This window comes from Hippichthys cyanospilos, chromosome 12 (genome assembly GCF_059441005.1).
Source record: "Hippichthys cyanospilos isolate Australia breed blue-spotted pipefish chromosome 12, RoL_Hcya_1.0, whole genome shotgun sequence".
In the NCBI taxonomy this organism is placed as follows: domain Eukaryota; kingdom Metazoa; phylum Chordata; class Actinopteri; order Syngnathiformes; family Syngnathidae; genus Hippichthys; species Hippichthys cyanospilos.
The window spans coordinates 4,329,954-4,357,258 of record NC_142380.1 but is presented as its reverse complement, the minus strand read 5'-3'; the positions used below and the strand labels follow the sequence as shown (position 1 = coordinate 4,357,258).

General features: G+C 41.3%; 1 protein-coding gene across 8 annotated transcripts in view; it reads left to right on the top strand.

Annotated features, from left to right (window-relative positions):
- The window catches only part of adgrl2b.1 (adhesion G protein-coupled receptor L2b, tandem duplicate 1), a 126,340-nt gene that overhangs the window by 36,177 nt on the left and 62,858 nt on the right, over positions 1-27,305 (top strand). For 7 of the 8 annotated variants that reach the window (XM_088428974.1, XM_088428972.1, XM_088428973.1 and 4 more), the window contains exon 3: positions 21,427-21,640. In XM_088428974.1, the coding sequence (XP_088285100.1) occupies positions 21,427-21,640 (214 nt within the window). Of the gene's footprint in view, positions 1-9,251; positions 9,415-21,426; positions 21,641-27,305 lie in introns of those variants that run through there. The other variant, XM_088428975.1, reaches the window with a different exon arrangement.

Below are 27,305 nucleotides of genomic sequence, written 5' to 3'. Positions count from 1 at the left end.
TTGTCGCTGCGGTTAGCTTCTCCCTGACAGCGCACACTAAATAAACGGTTACCCGAGGCAGAATAAAATGCCTCCAGCACTTTTTTTGAACCGACGTAATTGGATTAATCGAGGACTAATTGCATCCCTACACAGCAATCTGATTAATACGGCGATTGTACTAGAATATTAATTATACAGCAAACGACACACATTTTTTTAATCGTTATTTATCTTTTTTTTATCAGGGGAAAGCCGTGTTGCCGCTTGCCATCAGCTGAAAATGACATTACAGTTGCTGGGCTTAGTCACGTCCACGGAAAATGGACGACGGAACCGCTCGTAACTTAAAAATTCCCTAAAGGAAGCCACGAGTTAACTCTATAAGAAGCTTTTTCCAGCTTTTTCTCCTCTTTATGCCTCCCATGGTGCGCCCATTATACCTTCCCGGCTTGTCGCTAGCTTGCCGGCGTTTTTCCCCCAAAAAGATGGTAAAGGTTAACGACACAATTTTTTGTCTCAAGCGGTGCCACGCATTGTGCCCATTGAAGAGCCTCCCTTGTGCCACGCTGGTATTTCCAGTCCTGGGCCCCCCTCTTCTCAACGGGTGGCGGGCGGGGGGACTATTGTGCGCTAAGTCCTCTCTGGCTCGGGGCCACGAACGGCCAGCCTGGAGTCCATTGATATGCTTGGCTCGCCATTTTATAATTCATATTGAGCGTGGCCGTGGCGGGACCGTCGTGAATTATCGGGCGAACCGTGGGAGAGTCGCAGATGAGCGGTCAATCTGCCCGCCGTGATACGTCACGGAACTGGACGCTTTTCAAGCCGCTTCATCATGCGGATTTAACGTTTAATGATTGTGTTTTTACCCTTCTTTTTATTTACCCGTACGCTTTTGTCCGCCTGCCAAGCAACAGGCGGCAATAACAAGAAGCCGTTTTAATAATAGCCGAGCGAGACGGAAAGTTTTGAATCAAAACACCGCGGCGGATTGAAATGAGGCGGAGACGTACGAATCTCCGGGATCGGCGTTTCACTCCTCCGAGGAAATGAAATACGGCGCTACCCGCCACGGGGTCGCGCGGCGTTTACGGCGCCGATTTGTTTGCGTTCAACGAGGCAATCATATTTCAATCCGGAATGTAAAATCAAGCCTCTTTTGCCCTAGACCTCAGCTTTTATTATGTTTACACCATTTCCTGTTGCGAGGCCTTAATCTATCAGGGTCGAAAGTACATTTTCTGACACTTTGATTCCATTTGCTTTCCCTCCTAATATCACATCGCCCTGCGAGTAACAAGTTGTGCAAACACCGAAGCAGATGCCCGCTTCAATCTTTTCCCGCTCTTAAAAGCCGCCCGCGCTTGTTTTTCTCCCCAGGCAGCCTAATTCAAATAATAGATGAGTTCGGCTCACAAACCCAAAAGTAGTTTACTTCGGAATTTTCGTATTTGCGCCATATGAGTCGCCGCAGGCTTCAGCTGTCGTAACCCGCTGATGCATTCAAACGGGAAGGAAAAAGGGATTCGAATTATATCAGGAATCTATAATCTCTGTTGTTTTCTTGTTTGCAGACATATTGAGAGCGATTAAAAAAACAGGAGTAAGAACCTAGCGGATTTAGGTTTCATGTATATTTAATAGAAGCGGAGCTGAAGTAAACAAGCTCAACATGCAAATGACAAAATATTATAGCGGTATTTTCCGATCGGAATTGCCGGATTTCCTTAAACAAATGCCTCCCTCGGATCGGCGCCGCTGTTTTACTAGCACAAAATAAAGTAACTGTCATTTTCTCAGTTCATTGCAGCTATTGTTCACACTCTGTTATGCAAATGACTGTTGAGCTCATTTATACTCTGTTGCGAATAGTGCTGCAGCTATTGAATATTTTAGTGTTTGAATATCCTACTGAAAATTCCAATGAATAGTCAGGTATTTAGATGAAAAAATGTATATTTATTTGAACTTACACTTAAAAAGTGACATCAAAACCACAGTATCGATTTTGGCTGGACTAAAAAAAAATGCACGTTTTAAAAAGCCCCGTTTGTCAAAAAGTGATCAGTAGGAACGGCAACTTTGTCACTTGAGTCATTTCTGTTAAACTGCCTTTGAGAAGTTGTCGCCAGTCTACTGCTAATGGGGGAGTTGAGTGTTGTTAGCCTCTCACTCTGCTAGCATCTAGTACTGCCCGCCGTTGCTAGCGCTGCTAGCCACTAATGTTGGAGCCGTTGCTAATCGCTGGTAAAAAGTGTCCTCTGATGCAATGTCAGCATTTTTTAAGGCATTCTTAATTAGCATAATGAGCAATTGAAGTCGATTTCAGAATAAAGTTGACAAATGCACGTTTGAAAATGCCCCGTTTGTCAAAAAGTGATCAGTAGGAACGGCAACTTCCGCTGGTAACAAGTGTCCTGATGCAAAGTCAGCATTTTTAAGGCATTCTTAATTAGCATAATTAGCAATTGAAGCCGATTTCATCATAAAGTTGACATCAATGATGAGTCAAGTCAGCCATTACGCCACGTCACGATGCCAAAATCTTCTTCACAAAAAGTATACCAAGGCATCGAAGTTCTTGTTTTTTTTGGGGAAAGATAAGGCTTCTTTTGAAGTTCTCACCACGTCGGCATCATGCTACTGCTTAGCATGAACATTTCTTGCTGCGATTAGCTTGATATTTTCTTGACAGTGTACACCAAATAAACGAGCATGGATGGATGATGTGCATCTGTCTAATTTCATGTTGATGCCGCTTCTCCGCTGTGTGATGCAGAAGATATAATGCCCTGCAAAACAAATCCCAAGCAGCAATTATTTTCCTCTTTTTCAGATTGCAGGCTGAAAAGAGTCTTCTTATTATGTAGCCCCACACCGTTTTTTTCCCCTTATATAATGTCACCTGCAGAGGAGTGGGAAGTACTGAAAATAAAACATCAAGAAGACTTTTACGAACCTTCTTCTGCTTTTCTTTTGCTGGCTTCCTTTAATTGCTGCGATCTCTTATATGATATGAAACTAATGATAAGCGTCGGTTGGCTTTCTCTCTCGCTAGCAGCCACTCGCTCAGCCCCACCAGCAATGAATGCAGCACTGTTGCATTCACTGTATTAGTAATCTCCTCAGGCTAGGAGTGCCTTAGAGCATGGCGCACTTTTTTTTTTTTTTTTTTTTTCCCGGGAATTAAATGTCACCTCAGGGTTGGGTCACCTACAAACAAAGGCCACCAGCCGATTTGCGGGTCTAAACAGTCTTAGATAAGGAAGCCCTCTCCCGCCGTGCAGGAAATTGAATAAGTATGCCGCATGGATGAAAAAGTAGAGCACAAAGAGTAGTTTTGTTTGCCTCGCGCTATCGTTATTGACCCTCTCATGTAGCGTCTATCCCCGGCGAGGGCGCGGGGAGGCACAATGGCTTCATCCAGGTTGAGGGGCAGGAAACTGTCCGTCATCAATATGAGATCTCCCCCCCCCCCCCCCCCCCTCTCTCAAATGCGAATCTCCTTATCGCCGCTCCCGTATCTGCCCCTATTGAGCGGAATGCCGGCGGAAGGGAAGCGGGGCAAGGTCATCGTGCTCAAGTCAGTCAAAGTGGGCAGCCGTGCAAAGATAGCGGCGGGGGGGGAGGAATGCGCCGGCGTTTTTTTTTTTCCTTCCCGCCTGACCGAGACGGGGTGAAGTAAAACACACCGTCTGACAACACAACATGTTTTTATGTTTAGGGCCGGAGCACCGGGCCCACACGGAATTCTTTTGATGGAATAAAATCGCCTTTTGGGGGCCTCCACATTGCAAAAAAATTCAACAATTCTTGCAAGCGTGCGTATCCGCGGCGAGATGTATCGGTGAGCTTCGACTGGGGAGCTGCCCCAAATGAGCGGGAGCAGGTATCCCAGACAGATGGGTGACGCTAATTGCCAAGATTTTTGCCGACGCCATCTAATGAGCGAAGAGCACGGCGTCAAAGGTTGATGATCACTTTGAGGATTCGTCCTGAAAAAGAGGGCGCCGGTGTCTGTTTATCGCGGCTCGCAATTGTAATTACCGTTGTTATTGAGCCACGCAATCTGCATGCAAGACATCTGGCTGGTTATATTGCCGAAATTCATTTCTTCCACCTGGACCTTAAGTAAGCAGATAAGCAGAACGTAGACCTACGCCAAGGCCATGTCTTTCATAGATAAACCTTCCTCCAAAGGAAGTCTGAATTCTGTGATTAATGCTTATGCATTATTCGCTGTTATGCTCTCCTTTCCAGCGCACAATACAACCTCCTTTGGCACACCAAGTCCAATTCCTGCATGTTTGCATTTTTTTTTTTTCCATGGTGTGCACATTTCATGTCCGAAAAAAACAGAACAAGGTCCCTCAGTCGGTGGCAGGATTTCATACATACTATTTCACATGTTAACGCAGTCATAGTATTTTTTTGTTTTGTTTTTACAAGGGAAGTCCACCCGTAAAAAATGTTGTCTTACAATCATGGCTCAACTTGTAAATGATGCATGTTTTAAATCCAAAAACAGGTGAGTCGCGATTGGTTATCATATAAGAAACTGTGATGTCATTTTCAGTCAACAGGAAGTAGCAAAATGGCTACTGTATGCGATTGATAAAAACGGACGGATTCTGCAGCTTGATCAGAATGCCAGAAGACTTGTAGAATTTTAGGAGTGACCACCCTAAAACCAGAGTGAACGATGACCACTCCTTCTTCCACGTTTGACTGATTCTCACTATTCCAATGAAATTTTACCATTAACCCTGACAACAATTTTTAACTTATAACAAATTTATGCACATATCAAAAATTACTAACTTTTCACCCCTCTAAACTCCCATATTAGGTACGTTATCTACACCAAGCATGCTACTTTTCCGCAAGCTACTTTTTAATTGTTAAAATATACTTAATTTTTAATATATATATATATATATATATATATATATATATATATATATATATATATATATATATATATATGGGGGGGCATGGGGTGATGCAGGGGGGGGGGGGGGGTGATACCAGGAAAAAGGCTTTTTTTTGTCACGTGGAATGTAATTGCAATAAAGTAATAATTTTCATCATTTTCTTTTAATTTCAGGCACTTTGGTGCACTTGCTTCTTTTTTTCCGTTTTAGACTAAGCTGTAACCCGTATAAACACGATAATATATATATATATATATATATATATATATATATGTACGTACCTTCCATTGCTGCATGAATCGATACAAGCATTTGTTGTATGACTGTCAAGTCTTAAATTTCACAACAAAAGATACTGTAGATGCAAGTCTACCTTTTTTTTGAACTCATTCAATGTTGTACTAATTGAGGTAATGCCATGCGAGTTATTGCCACTTCCTTTGCGAGTGACTGGTAACGAGTAGGGGGCAGACGAAGAAGAACAGGAAGTTATTGACCTCCTAGCGGCTAACAGGCAGCTCCAATTTCGAGTTTACTCATGGAATATTGTTGAAGCATTTTCTGGAAGTGACTTTAAGGCAGTGCTTCTCAAATAGTGGGGCGGGCCCCCCTGGGGGGGCGTGGGGTGATGCAGGGGGGGGGGGGGGGGGTGATACCAGGAAAAAGGCTTTTTTTTGTCACGTGGAATGTAATTGCAATAAAGTAATAATTTTCATCATTTTCTTTTAATTTCAGGCACTTTGGTGCACTTGCTTCTTTTTTTCCGTTTTAGACTAAGCTGTAACCCGTATAAACACGATAAAAATAATTAACGGTTGTTGAAAGTTGATTTAGATTGCGTTTTTCTGTAATGTTTAAAAGGATACATTTGTAGGTATACTCAATTTTCATCAATAATAATCTTATTTCTAGTCATTGCATCGACTGGGGGGGGGGGCGCAAAAAGTTTTCTCTTTTCTGGGGGGGGGGCTGAGAAACACTGCTTTAAGGACACTATTACATGTTCTGCAGTTCACATACTGAAGAAAATATAGCCACATTCGCAGATATAATAACCTTAAATTCCCTGCCAGAGCGTTGTCAGCCCATAAAGCAAAATGTAGGCAGGTGCAAGCAGCAAATGAGCACAGGCAAGGATGGATAGACACTTAACAGGTCAGTGACACTTCGTTGAGTCCAGAGGCCGCCCCAAAGCTGGACGACCTGTGAGAAATCACACCGCGCATTTCAAATGTGACTTATGAAGTGGTGAATGAAAAGCCGCTCGGCGAATGTGTAATACACATGTTGTCGCTTTGCCCTTTGGAGCTCTCGATCTGCGTTCAATTTGTGACGTGCGCCGACACCCCGGCAAGGAGAAGGCCTCCCGGTTCGGCTTCCCGGGTTGGGGGCCGCTTCGGCGGAGGAAGCGCGGAGAACCCGAGCGTGCGTCGAAGACAAACTCAGTCACCCCTCCTTCCGCATTCCTACGTTCCTTCATCTTTCCCGCTCCATCCTCCGCCCTGAGGGAAGGCACCTTGAGCGGAAAATCCAGCTGGGTTTTAAGTGGCGGGGCAAAAAAACACAAGCTTGAAAGGGAGTCCGGGGCAGATCAAGCCTGTAAGAGTATATCCACGCCGCACTCGGGGGAGTTTGCGTGAACTCACCTCTTCCCATGCGTTTCATCAACCCCCCCCCCCCAAAAAAAAAAAAAAAACACTGATGTCGAGCAAGCAATGAACTAATTCTGTCAGAATGGCGCTCGCCTCAGAGCATGTGCGCTTTTCATCTTCTGAACATGGTTTGCTTTCAGTTGCTTAGACTCGGTGACAGTTATTTGTCTCTTTGAAAAGGTTTGTTTTCTCCGCAGACAATAACACGGCGTCGAATTAATCTTCCTCCTCAGCTTGATTGACGCGTCAACGGACAGCAGTAAAGTGGCCAAAAAAATCGAGTCGAAAACCGGATACATGCCCCAAAACTTCGATCTTTACAACAAAGGCGTTGAGCCAGATCCAGCGTATGTGTCATCGCTGTCGGGCGAAAACTAGGGCTACACAATCAATCAAATTCATTCAATTAATCCGTCATTTTAAAAATTGAGGATTTGAAAATGAGCTAAATCGCGAAATTGAAATTTTGTGGTGGCAGAATGCTGGGCAAGTCGTTTTTACAATAGTTGCTAACTATCTAACTCATTCAGTCCCATTCATTTTCTCACCCTCCTTTACACTAACTTAAAAATAATCGTAAAAAAATAGCTATGATTAAAGGATTAATCTCAAAGATATGTAGTTTTGCCCAAAAACAGTTCTCAAAAACAGTTCAAATTATTAATGTAATTACATAAATTAACAACGATTAACTTAATGGTGTGGTCTGTACTTGTCAGAAAAACAAGCAGCGATATTGATATTTTTTTTCAAAATAAAAGCAAGTGTTTTTTCAAATTTTTATACAGCACAATAATAATATGCCTGCTTAACACAGAAATAGGTGAAATTTTACTGGTGTGAGGCTGAAATTCGGAGGAGTTAGACAATTTAAAGGTAAGGTAAGCATACAAAAATGTTATTGATTGATTTGATCTTCAATTAGTTGACGATTTCATCATTGCGGCGCCACTATCAACATTGCGGTTAAGTACAACAGTTTTTGAAAGAGAAAAAAAAGCAACAGTTATTTCAGTGGGTGGGTAGCCATTATTATTTCCAAAACATTTGATTATTTATTTCAACAGAAACAAAACAATGTCTTCAATGTTTTTGCAACATCAATAGGAGCAGTCAAGGATGCAGACATGAGTTATTATGCTATAAAAACCACAAACAATTGCGATGGTAATTTATTAATTTTTCTGGCTCAATCTAAAGAGCCCGGGAGAGGTTTGTTTTGTTAAATGCCTTTAAACGCCGTACTGTATTTATTTACAGAGTTGACGTTTGGCTAGAGCACGAGACAGTTAAGCTTCCTGTCCCTTGCCTAATACGTTCCATGTGGGAATTTGGTATGTCTCTGTACCGTAAGGAAAACCTGCACGAAAGAAAATCTGAATACATTACAGTCCCATTCTACCCCTACTGCGTCTCCACCAAGCCAAATTGTGAGCTTAAAACATTCTGGTATTGTTTGTGTGTTGGATGCTATTCTGCTATTTTCACCGCCAAAAGTACCGATACTTTCTTGAGCGAATTAACGACGCACAACACGTTTCAAGCGAGACTGTTTGAGGGGATTTTGAAACCATCTTTCTCATGGAAATAATTGAACTCTGACATTTTCTTCGACTCTAGAGACGTATTGTTCCGGGAAGAATCCTGAATTGTTTAACCACAAGAGGTTCAACTGTGTTTAATTAAGAAATGTTAGATCAGATAGGCTAATCCTTTAAAGAGCCTTGGAAATGAAATCACAGATATGCTTATAAAAGCACGTTATGCTAAGTATTAGAAGATAATCGCAGAAAACCTGCAAAGACTAAGGACTGTGTCTTACTCATTTGTGAAGCCATAGAGTAGCATTAGCGACTTCGATGCTGACAGCCTGACACGGTTGCCGTTCCTCCTGATCACATTTGCATATATATATATATATATATATATATATATATATATATATATATATATATATATATATATATATTTTTTTTTTCTTTCTTTTCTTAATTCAAATTATTTCACGGGGCCCCGGGGGTCCGCAGACCCCACTTTGAGGACCGCTGATCTAAAGCACCGGTTCTCCACTGCATGAGATTTTGACTGGGTTTCTACAGCTATAATTGAATCCAGTTTAATGCCCTGACGGGAACGGTATGTTTTTATTTTCAAATTAAGAGCAGATTAATTGGAACATCACTCAACTTGTGTATATCGCTATTTATGGGGCTGAGAAATGGCGTTAATGTTGAGAGTTGAGAACCACGATTCAAAAGTATTGCAACAAGCGTTTTAGTAGTGCGGTTACACAAATATTTCGTTTTAAATAGAATTTTCATGCTACTGCGACTGATTGGTGCCGATAATATTTTATAGAGCCTCGACATGATCTGAGCATGTTTTGAGCAAAAACAAATAAACAGAATATATTATTGAACGCGTCATTGCATCAGCTTGGAAGTGACTGGAAAAAAAAAAAAGTCCTAAAAGCCTTACTTCACCAGGCGTGTTTTCCTTACCCCGAATCAAATGTTTTATGATCATGATTCATAATGTCATTGCTTGGCCTAGGCTCACACTCAAAACCATCAAATGGGTGTCATTGTCAAAGCATGTTGTAATATCCCATCCCCGTGGTATTAAAAACACATTTTGGCATTTTTTGTCAAACTAGACCCGATGTTGGAATGTCTCACCGGGAAGAGAAGCAACGAGGCTGAGCTCGTGCAGCTGCTTCGACCGCTTTAACGCCTATTTTCTGCCTCAACGGCCACCAGCGCTTCCAAACGCACAACGCGCCTCCTCCCCGGAACCGTATTGCAGCTAAGCAGACAGCTTATCACGACCGGAGTTGCTGCTATCAGGTCAAAAAAAAAAAGTCTTAATCTCCTGAGCCATCATCAAGTGAGCTGTTGATGTGAAAAATACAGCAGGAAAAAAAATTGCGCAGCCAGTGTAAATCCTCCAAATGGAAGCGCCTGTGTGGCGTTCATTCTTTCCGTTTTCAATTGGCAATTTGAAGAGTATTGTGAAGAGTATAAAATTGTCATATTATTATTTTGTAATCTATTGAAAAAGATGACAGGTTGTAAAAATTTTATCATAAGATCAGATCAAAAGTATAAAACTGAATAAAGGGCTGCAGCAGTGGCTCTCAAATGGCGGTATGCGAAAGTACTTCATGGTGTACGTTTTTAACAGGTATTCCGCAGGTATGAGCAAATCTAATGTGTAGTATTTTCTCGCTTTAACGCACTTTTTTCGGCCTTGCTGTGTCACATTTTTTATACATTTTTTTCACTCCTTTTTCAGCGTTTTGAACTTCAAGAATAATATGAGAAAATATAAATGCATGGCTGATAAATGTATTGAGCGCAAGGTAAGGTTTTACAGCCTTAAAATATACATTATGAATGAAATAAAAAGCGTGATAAGCTAAAAGTGTAATAAATTAAAAAGGTGCAATAAAAACAACAAATCAAATCATGTATAGATAAAATAACATTGAAAAAAATGGCAAAATAACATTTAAAAGAATGGAAAATTAAGTTTAGCGATAAACAACAAATTAGTGATATGCTTTTTAACGCCCTTACGGAAAAGTGCAGTTTTCTTTTCAAATTGAGAGCCAAATAACTGGAACATAAATTAACTTATTACTAAATTGTGTAATAGTGACTCCTTTGTAAAATTTGGAAAGCCTTCATATCGTTAAATTTTAAACAGATGCCTTTTTAAAATCACTTCTCTGGCAGACAAGTCAGAAATAAAACAAATGTCGTTACGAAATCCATTTTCAGGAATTGCTGAATTAAATACCACTAATAATGTAGTTCCAAAGTATTCAGAAATCAAACACTGATGGCACATTTCTGGCAATTTCAGTCAAAAATAGTAATTTTATTTAAAATAAATTCAACCTATACTACATGTATTTTCATTTATAACATACCTATTGCAGTTTTACATTGTTTTTTTTCTTGATATTTTTAAGTCAGACCAGATGAAAAAATGGATTACATGTATTTATTTTTCTAAGAAACAAAAAATTAAAAAAAACGAACCAAAGCAGAAAAATGGTCAGTATCTACTTTGGGGTTTTTGTGGTTATATTTGGAAACGTAACCCCGCAAGAAATGAATGCTGGAAATGCTGCACATTGTTTCTAACACATTTGTTCTTCATCAAATATGGCTGATTTATTATTGTTTGGATAGATGGTGGTTGTTGGTAGCGAATAAGCTAACACAGCTAGTAAGCTAACGCGTCTTTGAAATGTCCACTACTATTATATGTTTGAAGGAAACCTAATCTCTGCCAAAAATGAACTCATTCACTATCACCGACCGCTAAAGACATCAAAAATACTTTTTTACCGGCCTCACATGAATAAGTTATCTTATTCAACTTTCATTGACAGCTACCTTGGTCCAAAATCAATTTTAAAGGCCGTGAACGAGATGAATTTTTCCTTTTTTCAGTGAAATTATGAGCCACTATTTTGATATCTAATTTTCACTCGCCAATTGAAAATAGAAAGAACGAATAAAACATGGAATCAGAGTTGAGAGCTCGCTCCTGAAAATGACAAATCTCTTCCTTTTAGGCTTTTTTCTCAGCATTCGAATTAGGTAGCGTCACGATGTAAACATCGCACAAGACGGCGCCGCATCGAACCCCAAATGGACTGAATGGATTTGGAAATAGCAGGTTACTCTTTTGGAAGCCTCCTATCGCAATCTAGAGTGTCTGATAGCAGTCGTCTGGGAAAGGGCGGGCGCGGCTGCGGCTATTGTGGTCTTGTCTGACACCGTCTTTAGAAACAATTCCCAACAAGACGGACGGATTTAAGTGTCACGGGAAACGCCGGCAAAATAGCCATTCCGTGAGTGTTGACGCTCGAAGCGGAAGGAGAAATATTGCGTTGTCGGTATTTGAAAAGCAGGTGTTGGTTTTGCCCCCAAATCTCCTCGCTCATCTCACACATTGGGCGGCGTTCACATGTGGCAAGCCGTCATGCGTGGCGCTGGCGCGAGATTCCTCGCAAAGATGGCTTGTCTGGAAATATAGCGATTGCAAGTGTGAGATTTCCATCAGAATTGGACAAAATACAGATAGATTGTTAGAAATACCTGAGAAATCAGGACCACTTAGGCCATGTTTGTTTTGATCTCGCAGCTCACTTTGTTTTGTTTTTTACCCGCTAAACGCCTCCCTTAAAGTGCTATCTTAAGGCCGGAAACAACATAAACGCGGCAATTTTTCTAGTACCAGTGACAAGTCAAATAATGAGCCAGAAAGCAAAAACGAAACGCTTTGTAAGATCGACAAGAGGAACAAAACGGACATGTTGAAGCTAATCAAACGAACACTCAAAGTAGGGCAAATATTTAAACCATTCAAATTTATTTCACTGAAAAATTGCAATTATTTTAGCAGATCTAGAATCCACTCTTTTATTCAGCAAAACATGACCACTTAGGAACATTTTTAACAACTCCGTCCGCCATGTTTGTTTTGAGCTCGCAGGTCACGTTCTTTTGCTTTTACCTGCAAAATCTTGACTCCCTCAAAGTGCTTTCTTAAAGCAGGAAACAACATAAACGCGGCAATTTTTTTAGAATCAGTGACAAGTCAAATAATGAGCCAGAAAGCAAAAACGAAACGCTGTGTAAGATCGACAAGAGGAACAAAACAGACATGTTGAAGCTAACAAACACTCAAAGTAGGGCAAATGTTTAAACCATTCAAATTTGTTTCACTGGAATATTGTAGTTTTTTTTTTTTTTAGCAGATCTAGAATCTACTCTTTTATTCAGCAAAACATGACCACTTAGGAACATTTTTGACAACTCCGTCCGCCATGTTTGTTTTGAGCTCGCAGGTCACATTCTTTTGCTTTTACCTGCAAAATCTTGACTCCCTCAAAGTGCTTTCTTAAAGCCGGAAACAACATAAACGCGGCAATTTTTTTAGTACAAGTCAAATCATAACAGTGAGCCAGAAAGCAAAAACGAAACGCTTTGTAAGATCGACAAGAGGAACAAAACAGACATGTTGAAGCTAACAAACACTCGAAGTAGGGCAAATATTTCAACCACATTTATTTCACAGAAAAATTGCAGTTTTTTTTAGACGATCTAGAATCTAAAACAAATGTACAGTATGTCTCAAATCATGTTTTTTGGCATACATGGCAACCGTCAAACCGGGCTCTTGACAAACACCTCCCTCACTTTCTTCAAATGTCATAACTTGTTTAACTCTTAATACATTGACAGCACATGGTTTGCTTTCTCTCAAATATGTTTTTGATGCCAGTCTTGCTGATAAAAACTAATTAATTTTTTGGTCACGTACCGAGAAATTGATTATGTTTGCGCTTCAAGGTACCGCCGCGCATTTGAGTTGTTACTACTTTGTTCCCCTACCATGAATAAAATTCAATCATATTTGTCCCACTTTTTCGAATTCCCGTCGGAAATCTCCATTCTAAGAGGAAAAAAAAATTGTAGTCCCGGACCGCGCCGGATATGGGATTACGGAGGCATTCCCTTGGCCGTTGGAGGCCAAGCTTGACTCTCAGATCTCCTTTTGGGCTCCCGGTATTATTGTGCAGCAAACAACATAAAACGACAAACAATCTTCAAGTGCCCCCGCTGCGGCCGCGGCGGGGGCGCTCTTATTTGACTAAAGGCTACACCCTCCTTTATGCCTGCAAAGAGAGTGTCTCCGTCAAAGGAACAATGGGGGCCAGACACAGGGGGGGGAAACGGGGCCCATTTGCATGCAGCTGTTTGCCGTTTCCAAGACCACAAAGGCCAATCAAAGGAAGCTTAATGGGAGATGACAAGCGTCAAGCCATGCCTCTGCACTCCGTCTGTGTCAGTCCTCGCCGCTCTGTCTAACTTTCAAAAACTGTCCCACTTTTCTTTTTTTAAACATTCCGCCCTTTCTTGTATATCCTTCGGCGGTTAGGCTTTAAAGCTCCACCGTGACTCCACCCGTGATGAACTTCCAGATAGATCCGCGTCACGGTCCGGCGGCGGCGCCGGCCAAATGGCAGTATTTCGGCGTTTACCGTTTTTTCCGCACGGTGAGTCGCGCCGGATTATAAGGCGCGCCTTCGATGAACGCTCCATTTTCAAAACTGTTTTTCAAATATAAGGCGCATAGAATAGAAGCTACAGTACGGTTTGGGGTTGCTCTATGCATCTCAAAGGTGTCAAACTCCAGTCCTCGAAGGCCGGTATCCTGCATGTTTTTGAAGCTTCTCTTTCAAACGCATCAGATTCAGATGAAGAGGATCATTTTCAAGTTCCTGCAGAGCTAATGATAAGCTAATTATTTGAATCAGGTGTGTAAGGCAGAGAAAACCGGGAAACAAGCAGGATACCGGCCCTCGAGGACTGGAGTCCGACACCTATGCAGTAGATGGACCTGCGCGAAAGGGAATGTCAACAAAACAGTCAGATTTCGCAAACTTTATTAATAGAATCTCACAACTCTGTTCACTCCCAAAATTAATAAACAGCTATGTTATTTTAGTACCTTGCGAAGAACGGAAAAAAACATACCTCCTGATTACAAGTTTAGAGCAATGCAAAGATGAATCAAGAGTTTAAATGAATATAATTATGATAGTTAAATATTAAACTTAAAGTTATGAATCAAACCGCAACCAAAAACCTTAAACTACATTGTTTTGTTGATATAAAAACAATTTCTGTATTTATTTTATAAAATCACGCTTTCTTTGACAAAAACCTTTTTGCGCCTTGTCCCCTTATGAATTGCTTCAAAATTGGAGTGTATTTATACTGTAGCAGATCAAAATCTCAAACAGGGTGTAATAACAACTTTAATTGTAAAAAATATATATTTGTAACATGGTGATTACCCTGTAAGTTTTTTTTCATCGCCCAAAAATGAAAACTCTCGTTTTATGCGCTGTATAAGGCGCACCGGATCATAAGGCTCACTGTCAGCTTTTGAGAAAATCGGAGGCTTTTAGATGCGCCTTATAGTGCGGAAAATACAGTATTATCGTTTCATTTCATTTTTGCGAAGAGGGGGTTAACGGCAGACGCCGGACGTTTCAGATTCGGCCGACTGAGCTGCCGAGCCCGTCGATAGAAAACAAAATATGTATTAGGAGCGGGGATTTCCAGCGGTGAATTATAGTCCGTCAACTGCAGAAGTAAGGAAGGAGAAACGAAATCCCTGAATGCGACTTATTGAGGAGCGCTCTGGCTCGGCTCTCCGTCGAACTCAATAGAAGGCTTAGCAAGCAGGTCAGAAGGAGGAATCTGAAAAGCTACTTTGCTCACAGTCACTCACTGACCAGAATGCACGATAAGGCTTCGTGTCAACAGGGCCACAAATAGGGATCACAGCCAATTATAGCCGGGGCTGAGTGGTTGCCATGGCGATGAGACAAAACGACCTGTACAAAGCGGTATTCAATTCCTTTGCTGATTGCGTAATTTCATGTTAATCCAAGCCGCACAAAGATTCACCAACCACTTTATTTTCATTTTTCTACCGACACACAAAGGGATTACGGGTACGGATGTTTTCCCCCTGCGGTCATCTCGATAGCGTTTCCCCCGTGACCTTGCGGCACCTGTCGTCATCCGGCGTCTCCAAAGTTGAGTAGTCAAACAAAACTACAGATGAAAAGATTTTCATACGTCAGCGGTATGCCGGAATTTTGCAGGCAACGTCTTGCCCAACTTCTTTCAAGTCTCGCAGATGAGTTAACCATTACCTCCACTGGGATGACTGCAAAGGTGAAAAATCTCTATCAATCATATATCAAACTCAACAACAGCTCCCACCTTTTGTCACCTACTTCCACAAATCATAACCATAACAAAAATGACAAAAATCCAGACTGAAGAACCGCCCTTCTAGTTGTCTAAACCGCTGTCCCTACATAACGTAAGATTATTTATTTTATTACATATGGTACTCATGTACTGCGATCATTTCCACACCACTTAACCGACTTGTCCGACCGGTGCTGCTGTTTTGGATAGTAAACATGCTCAACAGTTAACTATCGAATGTCCTTGGGTAAACAATGGCGTCTATGAACCGCGATAATCACAGCTAGGAAATGGAGCGTATTTATTTGTTGAAGTGGACGCAGCCGGGCGATTAATTAGGACGGTATTGTCTAACCCTTACTCAACCGAAGGAAAACGCCGTAAAAATACGTACTCTGAAATAATCGGCTCATCGGAATGTACTCACACATTTATCGACTCAGTGTGAAATCTGGGCCTGTGGAGTTGAACGCGAAGCATTCCGGTTAATAATGCATTTGCGGAATATAAATTAAGCAGCAAAAGACACCCGTTGTTATCCATCTCAGGCGGCCATTTTGCCACTCGCTGTCGACTGAAATTGACATTACAGCTGATTGGTTGTGACCTGAGCAACTGAGAAGCAAAACCTGGGTCAAAATTACCCAAGCATATTGTTGTTTTTTTTTCAGATGGGGTACAAAAAAAAAGGAATCACAAGATTTGTGAGTTACCGGGATTACACACAAAAAGTTCCAGAAACCTGTAGTTAATTCCACATGACCCTGGGTCAAATTGACCCATGGTGTTATTACTACTTCAGAGAAAAATAACTAACACATGAGCATAAATGATCCCTTTATTACTTTGTGAAAAGGATTTTCAATCAAAAAGCAAAGTTTTTCACACTCTTGGATAAATACACACACCTCCGGGTCATAATGACCCGGAGATATTATTGCTACTCTTGAGAAATGAACATGAATCCATGATTAAGACAAAATATTACATTTGGATCATGCACATTTCGGGCGCATTTGGGTCACTAAATTCGCTCCAGGTCAAAGTGACCCCGGGGACATATTTGGTGGTCCTTGCAAACAAACATAACAGGAAGGTTAAGCCTCTACCCCCACCGAGGGGAGAACATTGGCGGGTGTCAGGAAAAGTATCCTTTGATCTTCTCAGGGTTTGTTCCAAGTTTGAAAACGTTTGCCAAATTGTCACAACATCTGGCCGTACTGCTCTTGAATATTCAAAATGTCCTCGCGACAAGAGCAAACATTAAAACGGTAAGTCAACGTCTGCGACCTTGAATGAACCCCCGACGTGCAAGCCCGTTTGCTACCTCCGCTAACGCTTGCAACGTTCCCCTCTTAGAATCCAGAATGGCAATCTTCATTAGAATGCCATTGCTGTGTTAAGACTACTGGGGGTGCATGGAAGTTATTATTGTAAAGACTTTTGATTGGGTTCAGGTCAAAAAAAAAACTATTTTTACTGCTTTTGCTTCATAATTGCCCCTCGCGATTAAAAATGAGATCTGTAAAATCTTGAGCATAATTACACATGAGGTTATGCCGAATCGGCCACTACTCGTTCAAGTACAGGTCAACGAGAAAGTCGTTAACGAAACGGGAGATGAGGGAGAATCAATTTGTCCTTCGCGCGGGGAGTACCCTCCCCCAAAGTGATACGGAGTTAGCCTCTGACCACAACGATCCACGCGGGTGAGGGAGGAGCGAGCGGGGCAGCGAGCTAATCGATAGCCAGACCTCCGTTGATGACGGCGTTGCCGTCTCGCCCTCCGGCTCGAATCGTGAGTGGACGGCTCCGAGAAAAGAGGTCACGAAGGCAAGATGACGTACGCTCCCTCATGCGACCGATCCCCTTTCGAATTTTAATACCCTGTGAAATGCATTCCTTCCTTGGCTGCCGCGATAAACCCGTCACTCCCTCCGTGAGGAATGGCAGGCGCGCCGATCATTAGTCTTGGCGGTTAAGCCGCCGACTCCACTCTGTGTTTTATCAGCCGCCATCCCGCCCGGGTTCGACGGGCGCTGCGGGTAATTGTGGTTGTTATTGGGATAGATGGACTGACCCCGCAGATCCCCACGTACCGTTGGGCTCGACCGACGTCTCCTAATGAGGTGATAAACAGTGGAGCTAAGCAGAATTCATTCGCATCGACACGCGTGTTATTTTAAAGGAGCCGTCGGCGCGGTCCTAAGGGATCGTACGCCTATATTACCGTTTCATTGAAAGTTTAAAGCAAAGCGTAAAGATTGCGGGGAAATGCGAAATGGCAAAAGTCGTTCTCGACACGTCCCTTTGTAACACGAGAAAAGTCGTCGTCGCTACTACCCAAGGAGCTCATTCATACGAAGCCCCTCTGGTACAGATTAGTAAACTGTGGGTGCGGGATAACAGACTGTGGGTACAGACGACTAAACTGTGTTTACAGATTAGTAAACTGTAGGTACAGTGCAAAATTGTTGGACCAAACTGGGACTATACATGATCAAACTGGGGGTACAGATTACTAAACTGTTAATACAGATTAGGAAACTGTGCGTACAGATTAGTAAACTTTAAAACGATATTACTAAACTGGGACTATAGATTTGCAAACTGTGGGGACAGATTACTAAAATACAAGTAAACTATGTGTACTTATTAGTAGACTGAATATAGTTTACTAAACTGTGAAAGAGGATTCCTAAACTGGGAGTAGCATACTGTGAGTACAGATTACTAACCGGTGAGAACAGATTAGTAAAATGTGGGTACATATTTGTGCATTGAGTACAGATTACTAACCTGTGGCTACAGATTAGGAAACTGGATACAGATTAGTAATTTGTGGGGATGGATTAGGAAACTGTGGTTACACATTAGTAAACATTTAGTGCAGATTACTAGGCGGGTAAAGATTATTAAACCAAGAGTACGGGGTAAGTAAACTGGGTATAGACGATTCAACTGGAAAACAGATCAGCAAACTAGGTACAGATTACTAAAATGTGGATATAGATTAGTAAACATCTCTAGTGAAGAACACTCAATTGTGGTTACAGATTATTAAACTGTGGGTACAGAGTAGTAAACTGTGGTTATGGGTTAGTAAACTGTGGGTATACATTCGTAAACATTTAGTGCAGATCACTGCGGGTACAGATTATTAAACAAAGAGTACGGTGTTAGTAAACTGGGTACAAATGACTAAACTGGGGAATTAGCAAACTAGGTACAAATTGCTCAAATGTGGGTACAGATTAGTAAGCGTTTTGTGCAGATCACTAAACTGTGGTTACTATGAATATGGGGTTAGTTAACTGGGTACAGATATTTAAACTCTGGGTACTCATTAGTAAGATTAGTAACCCGGTACAGAATACGAAACAACGGGTGCTTATTAGCAAACTGCTTCTACAGATTAGTAAACTGAGTACAAATGAGTAAACTGGGTACAGATTCCGAAACTGGGTACAGATATTTAAACTCTGGGTACTCATTAGTAAGATTAGTAACCCGGTACGGAATACTAAACAACAGGTGCTTATTAGCAAACTGGTTTTACAGATTAGTAAATTGAGTACAAATTAGTAAACGGGTTAATGATTACTAAAATGTGGGTAATTTGCCAAAATGTGGGTATGCAATACAGATTAGTGAACTGGTTACAAGTTAGTAAACCTTAAACACCTGGATTCATACGTTTATAACACTGTGATAAAACGTGACGTATCATCTTTAAAAATTCCTGGTAATCAATAGCGCAAACACACCATCGCCTCACACCACAAAAGAATCTTTTAACACTTTGCAGTTGTGCCGTTTACACGCCTCTGTAGGTGCCGCTGTTTTGGTTGGCAACAGTCTCAGCAAATGGGCTCAGCACTTAACTCTATGAAGTGAGACGTTTCCTAATGAGGTGATAAAAAGCGGAGCGAAGTAGAATCTACTCGCCTTCCTTTTATTTCAAGAAACATCGGCCTCCTTTCACGACGAGAGCGCGAGGTCCTCTCGGCGTTCCCAACAGCTTTGATGGTAAATTTTCCACCGCGTACCCGTTGCGGGCATACGGTTTTGTCACGGCGACAGACGGAATCGCGTCTGGCCTTTTCCAGAGGAATTTCAAATCGAAGGAACTTGGAAACTTTGAGCGTTTCAAACAACGCTAATTGCGCCGGGCTGCGGCTGTCAAAACCGTGAGGGTAATTAGAGCGAGGGGGCAAAATGAACCCGGGGCGGTAAGTGTTGCTGCGTGACAAAGCTCGGGGTAGCCAATGGGGCTGCGCGAAAGGTAGCAGACTGAAGGAAGGGCTAATTAGGAGCCAGAGAAAATACCGACGGCGGCCGGCCCCACGGGGGCCCGCCGTTGCTGCAAACAGCGGCCATTATTGACAGTTCACGCAGCTAGCGCGCGCCGTAAATGGAACACATTTACATGTTCTACTTAGACTACCTAATTGTTTTTTTCTCAGAGTTGCAGACAGCTGCATTTTTTAAAAACTTTGGATCATTCCAACCCCAGATAATAGATTTGCTATTCCCTTTTTTTTCCCCCCCTCGTGTCTTTTCTTCTCTCTCTCTCTCTCGCCGTTGCCCACTCGCTCTTTGTGAAATGGCGTTTTATTATTCAGACAAGAGAATACCCGGTAATAGCCTATTTCACTCTAATGTCCTGGAAGGAGGGTCATTTTTGCAATGAAAAAGCTCATTTTCTCCCCCCCGCTTAGTGCACTTATTTGGCCACGCTCACATCCTGACTATTTTTCCACATATGGATTTTTTTTTTGTCGTGCGCGCAATCCGCTTTCATCTGACTACCCCGTTAAAAAAAAAAGTTACGCTCTTCTTTCTGTATTTGTGCTTTTTCTCTCTCTCTCTCTATTCATCTTGCTTTGGAGAGCAAACAAAAACAAAAAAAAAATCCCTCTTGAAGTCCAAGTACAAATCGATGCTCTCTTAAGGGAAGCCATCTTCCTTGCCTCTATTTACTCAACATTTTATGAGGTTACTGTTCGCCTCCAGTGACTTCAATGTTGATCTTTTATCCAAGGCGTTCTTAACCTTTTTTCAATGATATAGGAAAGTACCCCCAACCCGGCGCAAAAACGGAAAAAAAAGCATTTGTCGTGGTATCTTTAAGCGAGTTTTACTCATCAACTCCAGAAGATAAATTTTGTATCCTCATGTGTTTGATTTCTGGGTTGTCTATCATAAAACTGCTTCTCAACGCGGATCCGAATAAAACGATTTTAAACCAAAGGAATCGCTGTAACACAAGTGATACGTTTCTTCATGTTCCAATTAATTTGCTCCTAATTTGCAAAGAAAAATGCACTTTTCTTATCAAGGCATTCAAAGCGGAACTGTGTTCCTTTGTTTATCGCTTACTTTCCAAAAAATCTGTGTGAATATACTATACTTTTTTTTTTCTTCTTTTAGTTATTCTTTTTACTTTTCTTATACACAAAGTCTTTTATTACTTTTTTGGTTGTTATACTTTTTCATTTATAGTGTAATGTTTAAGGCTATATAACCTCTCCCCTAACTTGTTTATCACGCAGGCATTAAGATGTTCTGTTTAAAAACTCTTCAAAGTTCAAAACTTTGTGGAAGGTATGCAAAAGAATTGCACAAAAAGAGCCTATGATCAATTTTAAAGTGCTCGCTGTAATACAATTTAGGAATGAGTTGCTTCTTGTTCCAATTGATTTGCTCTTAATTTGAAAAGGAATTCATATCATTCATCTCTTGGGATTAAATTCGATTTTTTTGATACCGACAGAAATCCGGTTAAAATCTCCTTACCCCTATACAATGCTTCAAGTTCCAATTGATTCACTCTTAATTTGAAAAGAAAATCACATCATACATGTTTTGGGATTAAATTTGATTTTTTTGATACCTACAGAAATCCGGTTCAAATCTCTTTACCCTTTGAAGTGTACTGGTTTTGAGAACCGCGGTTTGAGCCAACAAATATATTGTTTTCTCGTTATACCTGATTCACTTCAGGCAGATTTTAAATCCTTTTTGCTTTCTGTTCCCTCTCAGGGTTCAGCCGCGCCGCCCTGCCCTTCGGTCTGGTCAGGCGGGAACTCTCGTGTGAGGGTTACGCCATCGACCTCCGCTGCCCCGGCAGTGACGTCATCATGATCGAGACGGCCAACTACGGGCGGACCGACGACAAGATCTGCGACGCTGACCCCTTCCAGATGGAGAACGTCAACTGCTACCTCCCCGACGCCTACAAGATTATATCACAAAGGTGCGCGAGCGGACACGGGTGGAATTTGACATGAAAATTGTTTTGTTCCTCCCCCATTTTTCAGATTTTTTTTTTTATCCACATAACACAATACATTTTTTTCCTCCATCAGCTAGTTGGATCGCCACAGGATGACTTTCTGTCCTGTCCTTTATGTTAATAAGAATACTTGATTTTGAAACTCTTTCACACAGAGATCCTGCAAAAAAAAGCCCAATGAGAGCTGTAAGAGATCCAGTGTTTTAGATTTTAACGCAGAATCTTTTCCTGTTCCCAATGCATAAAAGAAGTCCCCGTATAGACACACTTGAGTGATTTTGATGTGGAAAAATCCAATCCAAGCACCTCTCAGATGTACAAGAATGGCCATTGCCAGCCTCACAAATGTTCATCAAGATGAAAGGATTGATACAAATTGAGATGTGTCGTGGCAGCTTAAAAAAAAAAAGTGTGGAATTTGATACCTTGAGATCAGCATCAGGCCTCTTCTAAACGTGGGTAAAAAATCCGAATGCAGTGTCGAGTTTGACGAAGCATCCAAACCTGACCTAACATTTCAGACCTTAAAGATATTCGCTGTTAATCTGAACTGCACGAAAGCACGAACAACAAAATTGGGTCTGAAATTGCTTCATCAAAAGTGGGTCCGTTATTAAATAAGCCAAATAACTACAGACAGCCAGTGGAGAAAAATCTAGTTAGCCTGCCAAAGCTAATTAAACCCATGTAACATTTAATATCTGTATTAAAATCACACGTTCTAACCTGCAGTATCTATGACAAAAACCACACATAATAAAAAAACATTCAACACATTTACACTCATTAAAACACAGCTTTTGAGTATTCCTTAACATCTGCTCTCACTCTCTTCTTCTTCTTCTTTCCAAAGAAGCACATGTGATTTCTTCCAGCTATTTGTTTATAACATTCAGTTGATTTCAAGTGTAAAAATAGCACAAAACAAGAGAATTAAACATTGTATATTTGAACTAGTGGTGAAACGAGTCCTCGGGTAATTTGAGTACCACGGTTCAAAACAATCCTCAAGGCGTTTTTTTTTTTCTTCTTTTTTTTCTTGCCCCAGATACCCGCTTATTAGTATACACGTCAGAAAACAAACTGTCAATTCAATTGCAGCAACAATTGCTCATGCTCTGCACGAAAGTAAAGTATGACATTAATGTGAAAAAAAAAACCCGACTTCAAAATATACCTGAGTTTACCAAACAACACATGGACGTGAATACTTTGGTACGCTTCTATTTTGAAGTTGTTCCTGGCAGTGTGTCACGGCGTAATGCTTGACTAGTTATGCAACTGTTGCGCCTAAATACGGATATAAACAAAACAAAGTTGTTCTGAAATGACATTCAATCCAATTCAGTATGCTAAGAAACAACTTGGTTATGGACCGATGGCACTTGCTGCCAAGGATTACCAATTATATCTGCGTCTAGCTAGTTTAGCTTAGCTAGCTTAATCGCTAGCTAGCAGTGCTGGAGTGCTCCATATAGACTGGCATAATAGATAAAAATGACCTTGCACACTGCGGTGCAGTCTGACAGTTGCCGTTTCTACTGATCACATTTATCAAACCATGCTGAATAAATTGTGCTTTTTCACCCATATATATTATCTCTTAGAATAAATGTTCTGGGTAGAGAACGGTGTCAAATCCAACCCTAACAATACTCGCAGGCCTACTGCATATTCTTCGTGGGAACTACAAATATTAAAACAGCAACATGTTTCACAATGAAGGGCATTTCCCTTTCTTTCTTGCTGTTCATCACACTGCAATTTGGAGTCAGACTTTCCTGTATGCCATCAAAATCCATAAAATGATATCTTAATGTGCACTATAGCCGGGAAGACTGTACAGTGTTCCCCCACTACATTGCGGTTCAGTTGTTATGACTTTATGGTGGATTTTCAGTTATCGGATGAGACCACGCAAAAAATTGCAAAGCAAACAAACCGAAAAAGGGAAAGAAAGCGATCTACTTGTCAGGTTTTGGTAGCGGCGGGTAATTTTGGGAAAGTATCCCCCGCGATAAACGAGGGAACGCCGGGTCGTTTAATTCCACGTCGTTGTTTATTCACGAGTTCAGTTTGCGCAAACGAGGCCCTATCAGTTATAAATAGATGTAAATAGATAGTAGACTTCTAAGCATTCACTCGAAATCGGGCACTTTGTCCGGCGGCGTAATTCCAACCTTCCATATCCAGCGGTACACATTGCGGTTATTTCCAACCGTTCATTTGTGGTTGATGACGATTGCGTTGAAATTCTTCCCCCACCGAAACTGATGGGATTAATTGCAGACAGGCAGAAATTGACATTCCTTTGCAGCATACTGCCACCGCCGCTCGAGTTATTAAAATGAGTGCAACTCCCACAGACCGTGAGTCACCCAAAAGCCTCCTAATTCCCCATCTGGGGCGGCGGGCTTGCTTTGTTCAAACACTTGTACCGCATTGAAGTGGCTGCGCCTCAGGTAGCGAGGCAGCGCTCATCACGGCGCCTTTCATCCCGCTTAGCCTCTCACAGGATGTTGCCTCTCTGTCAAGCGTCAGCGGCGGCGGCGGCAACACTTCACTGCGCTCGCCTCTCCAGAGGTGTGTGTATTTTTAAAGGCCAGCGGATGAACCGTTCATAAATAGTAACCGGCAAAGTTCGAGCTCGTACGCCGTCCTCTTCTCGCTTGCTCCCGACGTTATTTACAACGCCGCGCCATCGCTCGGGAATAGATCCGAGTCTCACCCCGTCCTTGTAAATTTACGTCCCCCGCTTCCTCGGGTCTGCCGCGGCCCGCCGTGCCGCACGCCTCATCCGTCACACGGTTAAACTCTCGGCCGGGCTTCAAAACGATATTCCCTGACGAAATCTCCCTCGGGAGCCGGCGAGCGTCGGCGAGAAGAAACAGTTCGGATTCATTCCCGCGATCGAGATCATCGGGATCGGAGGGGGTGACCGTAATTACGCCCGATGCGGTGACGACAGCTCAAATAGCTTCGCTTAACGTTTCTCGATCTTCTTAGGAGCTTTGTCGAACTAAAACAAGGATTTTTCATCTTTGTCATTTAAAATGATCATCAAAAAAGGAATATCGTGCTGATTAACGTTGGCTTCATCAGGACGAGCAGAAAAGAAAAGCCGATTACCGTAATTCCTCGAATATAAGACGTACAGGTATATAAGTTAATTTTAGGGTAAAATTCTGGTATTTTCTTTGTTACCGTGAATAAGACGCACCAACAGTTTGGAAATAATGTAAAAACTATAGGAAAACAGACTACATCTCATCTTCCTAAACTCTTCAAAGTTCCTTGTTGTCATCTATAATTGTTGCGCCTTAAGTTTGTGTCAGATTTCCCACATTGTGAGTGGTCAGTGAAAGTCTCGTCACGATAACGTTGAGTGAGCTTTAAGCGACTGTTTTTCTTTATTTTGATGCGGCTCGAGTTAATTTGATCATAAATACCCGAAGTTGCAGACCATCTGTTTCACCAAGTTCATGATTGTGTGTTTATGCCAAAAGGCCGCGATTAATAAACGAGAATAATAGACGAAAAAATGAACACCTTTCCGTTGTCTCTAACCGTAACAACCTGAACTCCTTTAAAATAAACTATACATATGGTACTAGTAACATAAGATACGAACGGCCTTGGTACGCTTTTATTTTGAAGTTCCGGCCGGAACTCTGGAACTTTGGTTCCAGAGTGAGCGGGCTTTGATGTGAACAATACAGTGCAGTTCTGAAATCACGTTCTGTTGATCTAAGTTGAAACTGTAAATTCAGTACGCTAAAAAACACAACACGTTCTTCGTTTTGCCTTTTTTTTTTCTTACTGCGATGTCATGCGGGCCACCAATTTAGCCATTCGGTTGATCTGTGAGCGCCCCGGATTAACTCATTTAATCCCAAAGACATTTTTTTTTCATGTTTTGTAGGAATCCAGATATTCAATTCCAGGTACTTATTTAATCACAATTGGCACACCCCAAACCGCAGGCATATCGCTAAGGATAACCTTTTAAAGACATTTGCTAATCTGGCCCCCGGGGGGGGTACTAACATTCCTGCTGAGGGTTGGTATGTGTGCGCCATCCTTAAAAGTATTCCTAAGAGCCCCATTTTCCACAAGAGCCAAGTGCTTGCTTGTCCAAAAAGGACAAAAATGTCCACATTCTTAAGCCATTGTCAAGGTTTGTGCGTTTATTCCATCACAAATGTATCAAAGCTAGACTTTATGGACCTTATTTTTTGTGCACTGTGAACAAAAAAAAAAAGCCTTAAATTGCTCTCCCTTTTGATTTTGAAGAATTCATAGACGATGAGCATCCCATTACTTCATCGGTTCACATTTTGGCCCGACACTAAAAGCCAAATAGTGCGTATGCGCCTTTTCTAATGCCGTCTGGTATTTGCCACCTTTTCTCTGACCCGCTCATAAAGCAGCTGAATAAATCCTTCCCTGCCTGGTCAGAGGTGCAAAAGGACAGCGGAGATTGAAAAGGTGTTTTTTTTTTTTTTTCTTCTTCTCCACCACGAGAACGAGCTCAGTGCAATAGAGCTGCAATCACAGGCAACTGCAGCCAAGGAGGAAAAACCCTCGTTCCATAAGGAGTGAACGTTTTTTTTTTTTATCACTTGAAAAGAGCAATTAATATTCCTTAAGTAAGTAGGCGAGCCGTGTAACACTGCCGCGGATATTACAAGTAATAAAGTGACAAGATGTACTTATGGGAAATATTGACGTCTGTTCAAGTGGCTCGATAATGGCGGGATATTTCTATTTGTATCACTTTAGGGCACATGATTTGTCCGCCATTTATTTTTTGTGGAGGAACTCGTGAGTTGATTTTTTTAAGTCTTTTTAATCATCTAATGTTGAACGTGAGGTGAAATGAATGGATCTAACTACTCAACTAATAAAATTTATCCTCTACACATGAATTTTTAGACTCCAACAAAATTTGCTTGTGCAAAAAGGTTAGCAATCGTGATTATCGTTAACGATTACCATTTAAAGTCAACAAACACTTAGTAGTTGATAACGTTATATGTACATTACATTATAGTGGCCTTAAAGTCACTTACAAAGTTTAATAATATTCAATTTAAGTAAATTCAAGAGTGGCGCAGCCTATTAGCTACTATGAGGTCTACAACTTCCTGTTCTTTTTCTTTGTCATCTTCTTCTTGTTTTTTAGAACAAGGTGTGTATGTTTCGTGCTTGACTGCCTCCTACTGTTTAAAATTTGAACTAACAAGCCAATCGACTAATTAATCTTTCTGAAACTTGTCTAGATTCAATTCAAAGAAGTATAAATAACTTTTTTTTTTTGTATTTTAACAAGCTTCATTTTCTGGTCAGCAATGGTGATTATATTATATGATACAAAGTCAACACATGTTCTAACAGCAGAAAATTATGAATACCTAATTTGCAAATAGCAAGTTGTGCGAAAAGAACATAATTGGGGCGCAGTACATGTTCAATCAAAAGTTTAAAGGTCAAATTAAGTTTCATGCATTTCGGGTTCATCTTGAAATTCTAACCGAAAGCAGAATACCGTCAACGTTTAGTGAGCCGTGCGCTGTCTGTCTCTGTAATGCAAAAGTAGCATGTTTGAAAAGTAGTCTGTTTTTTT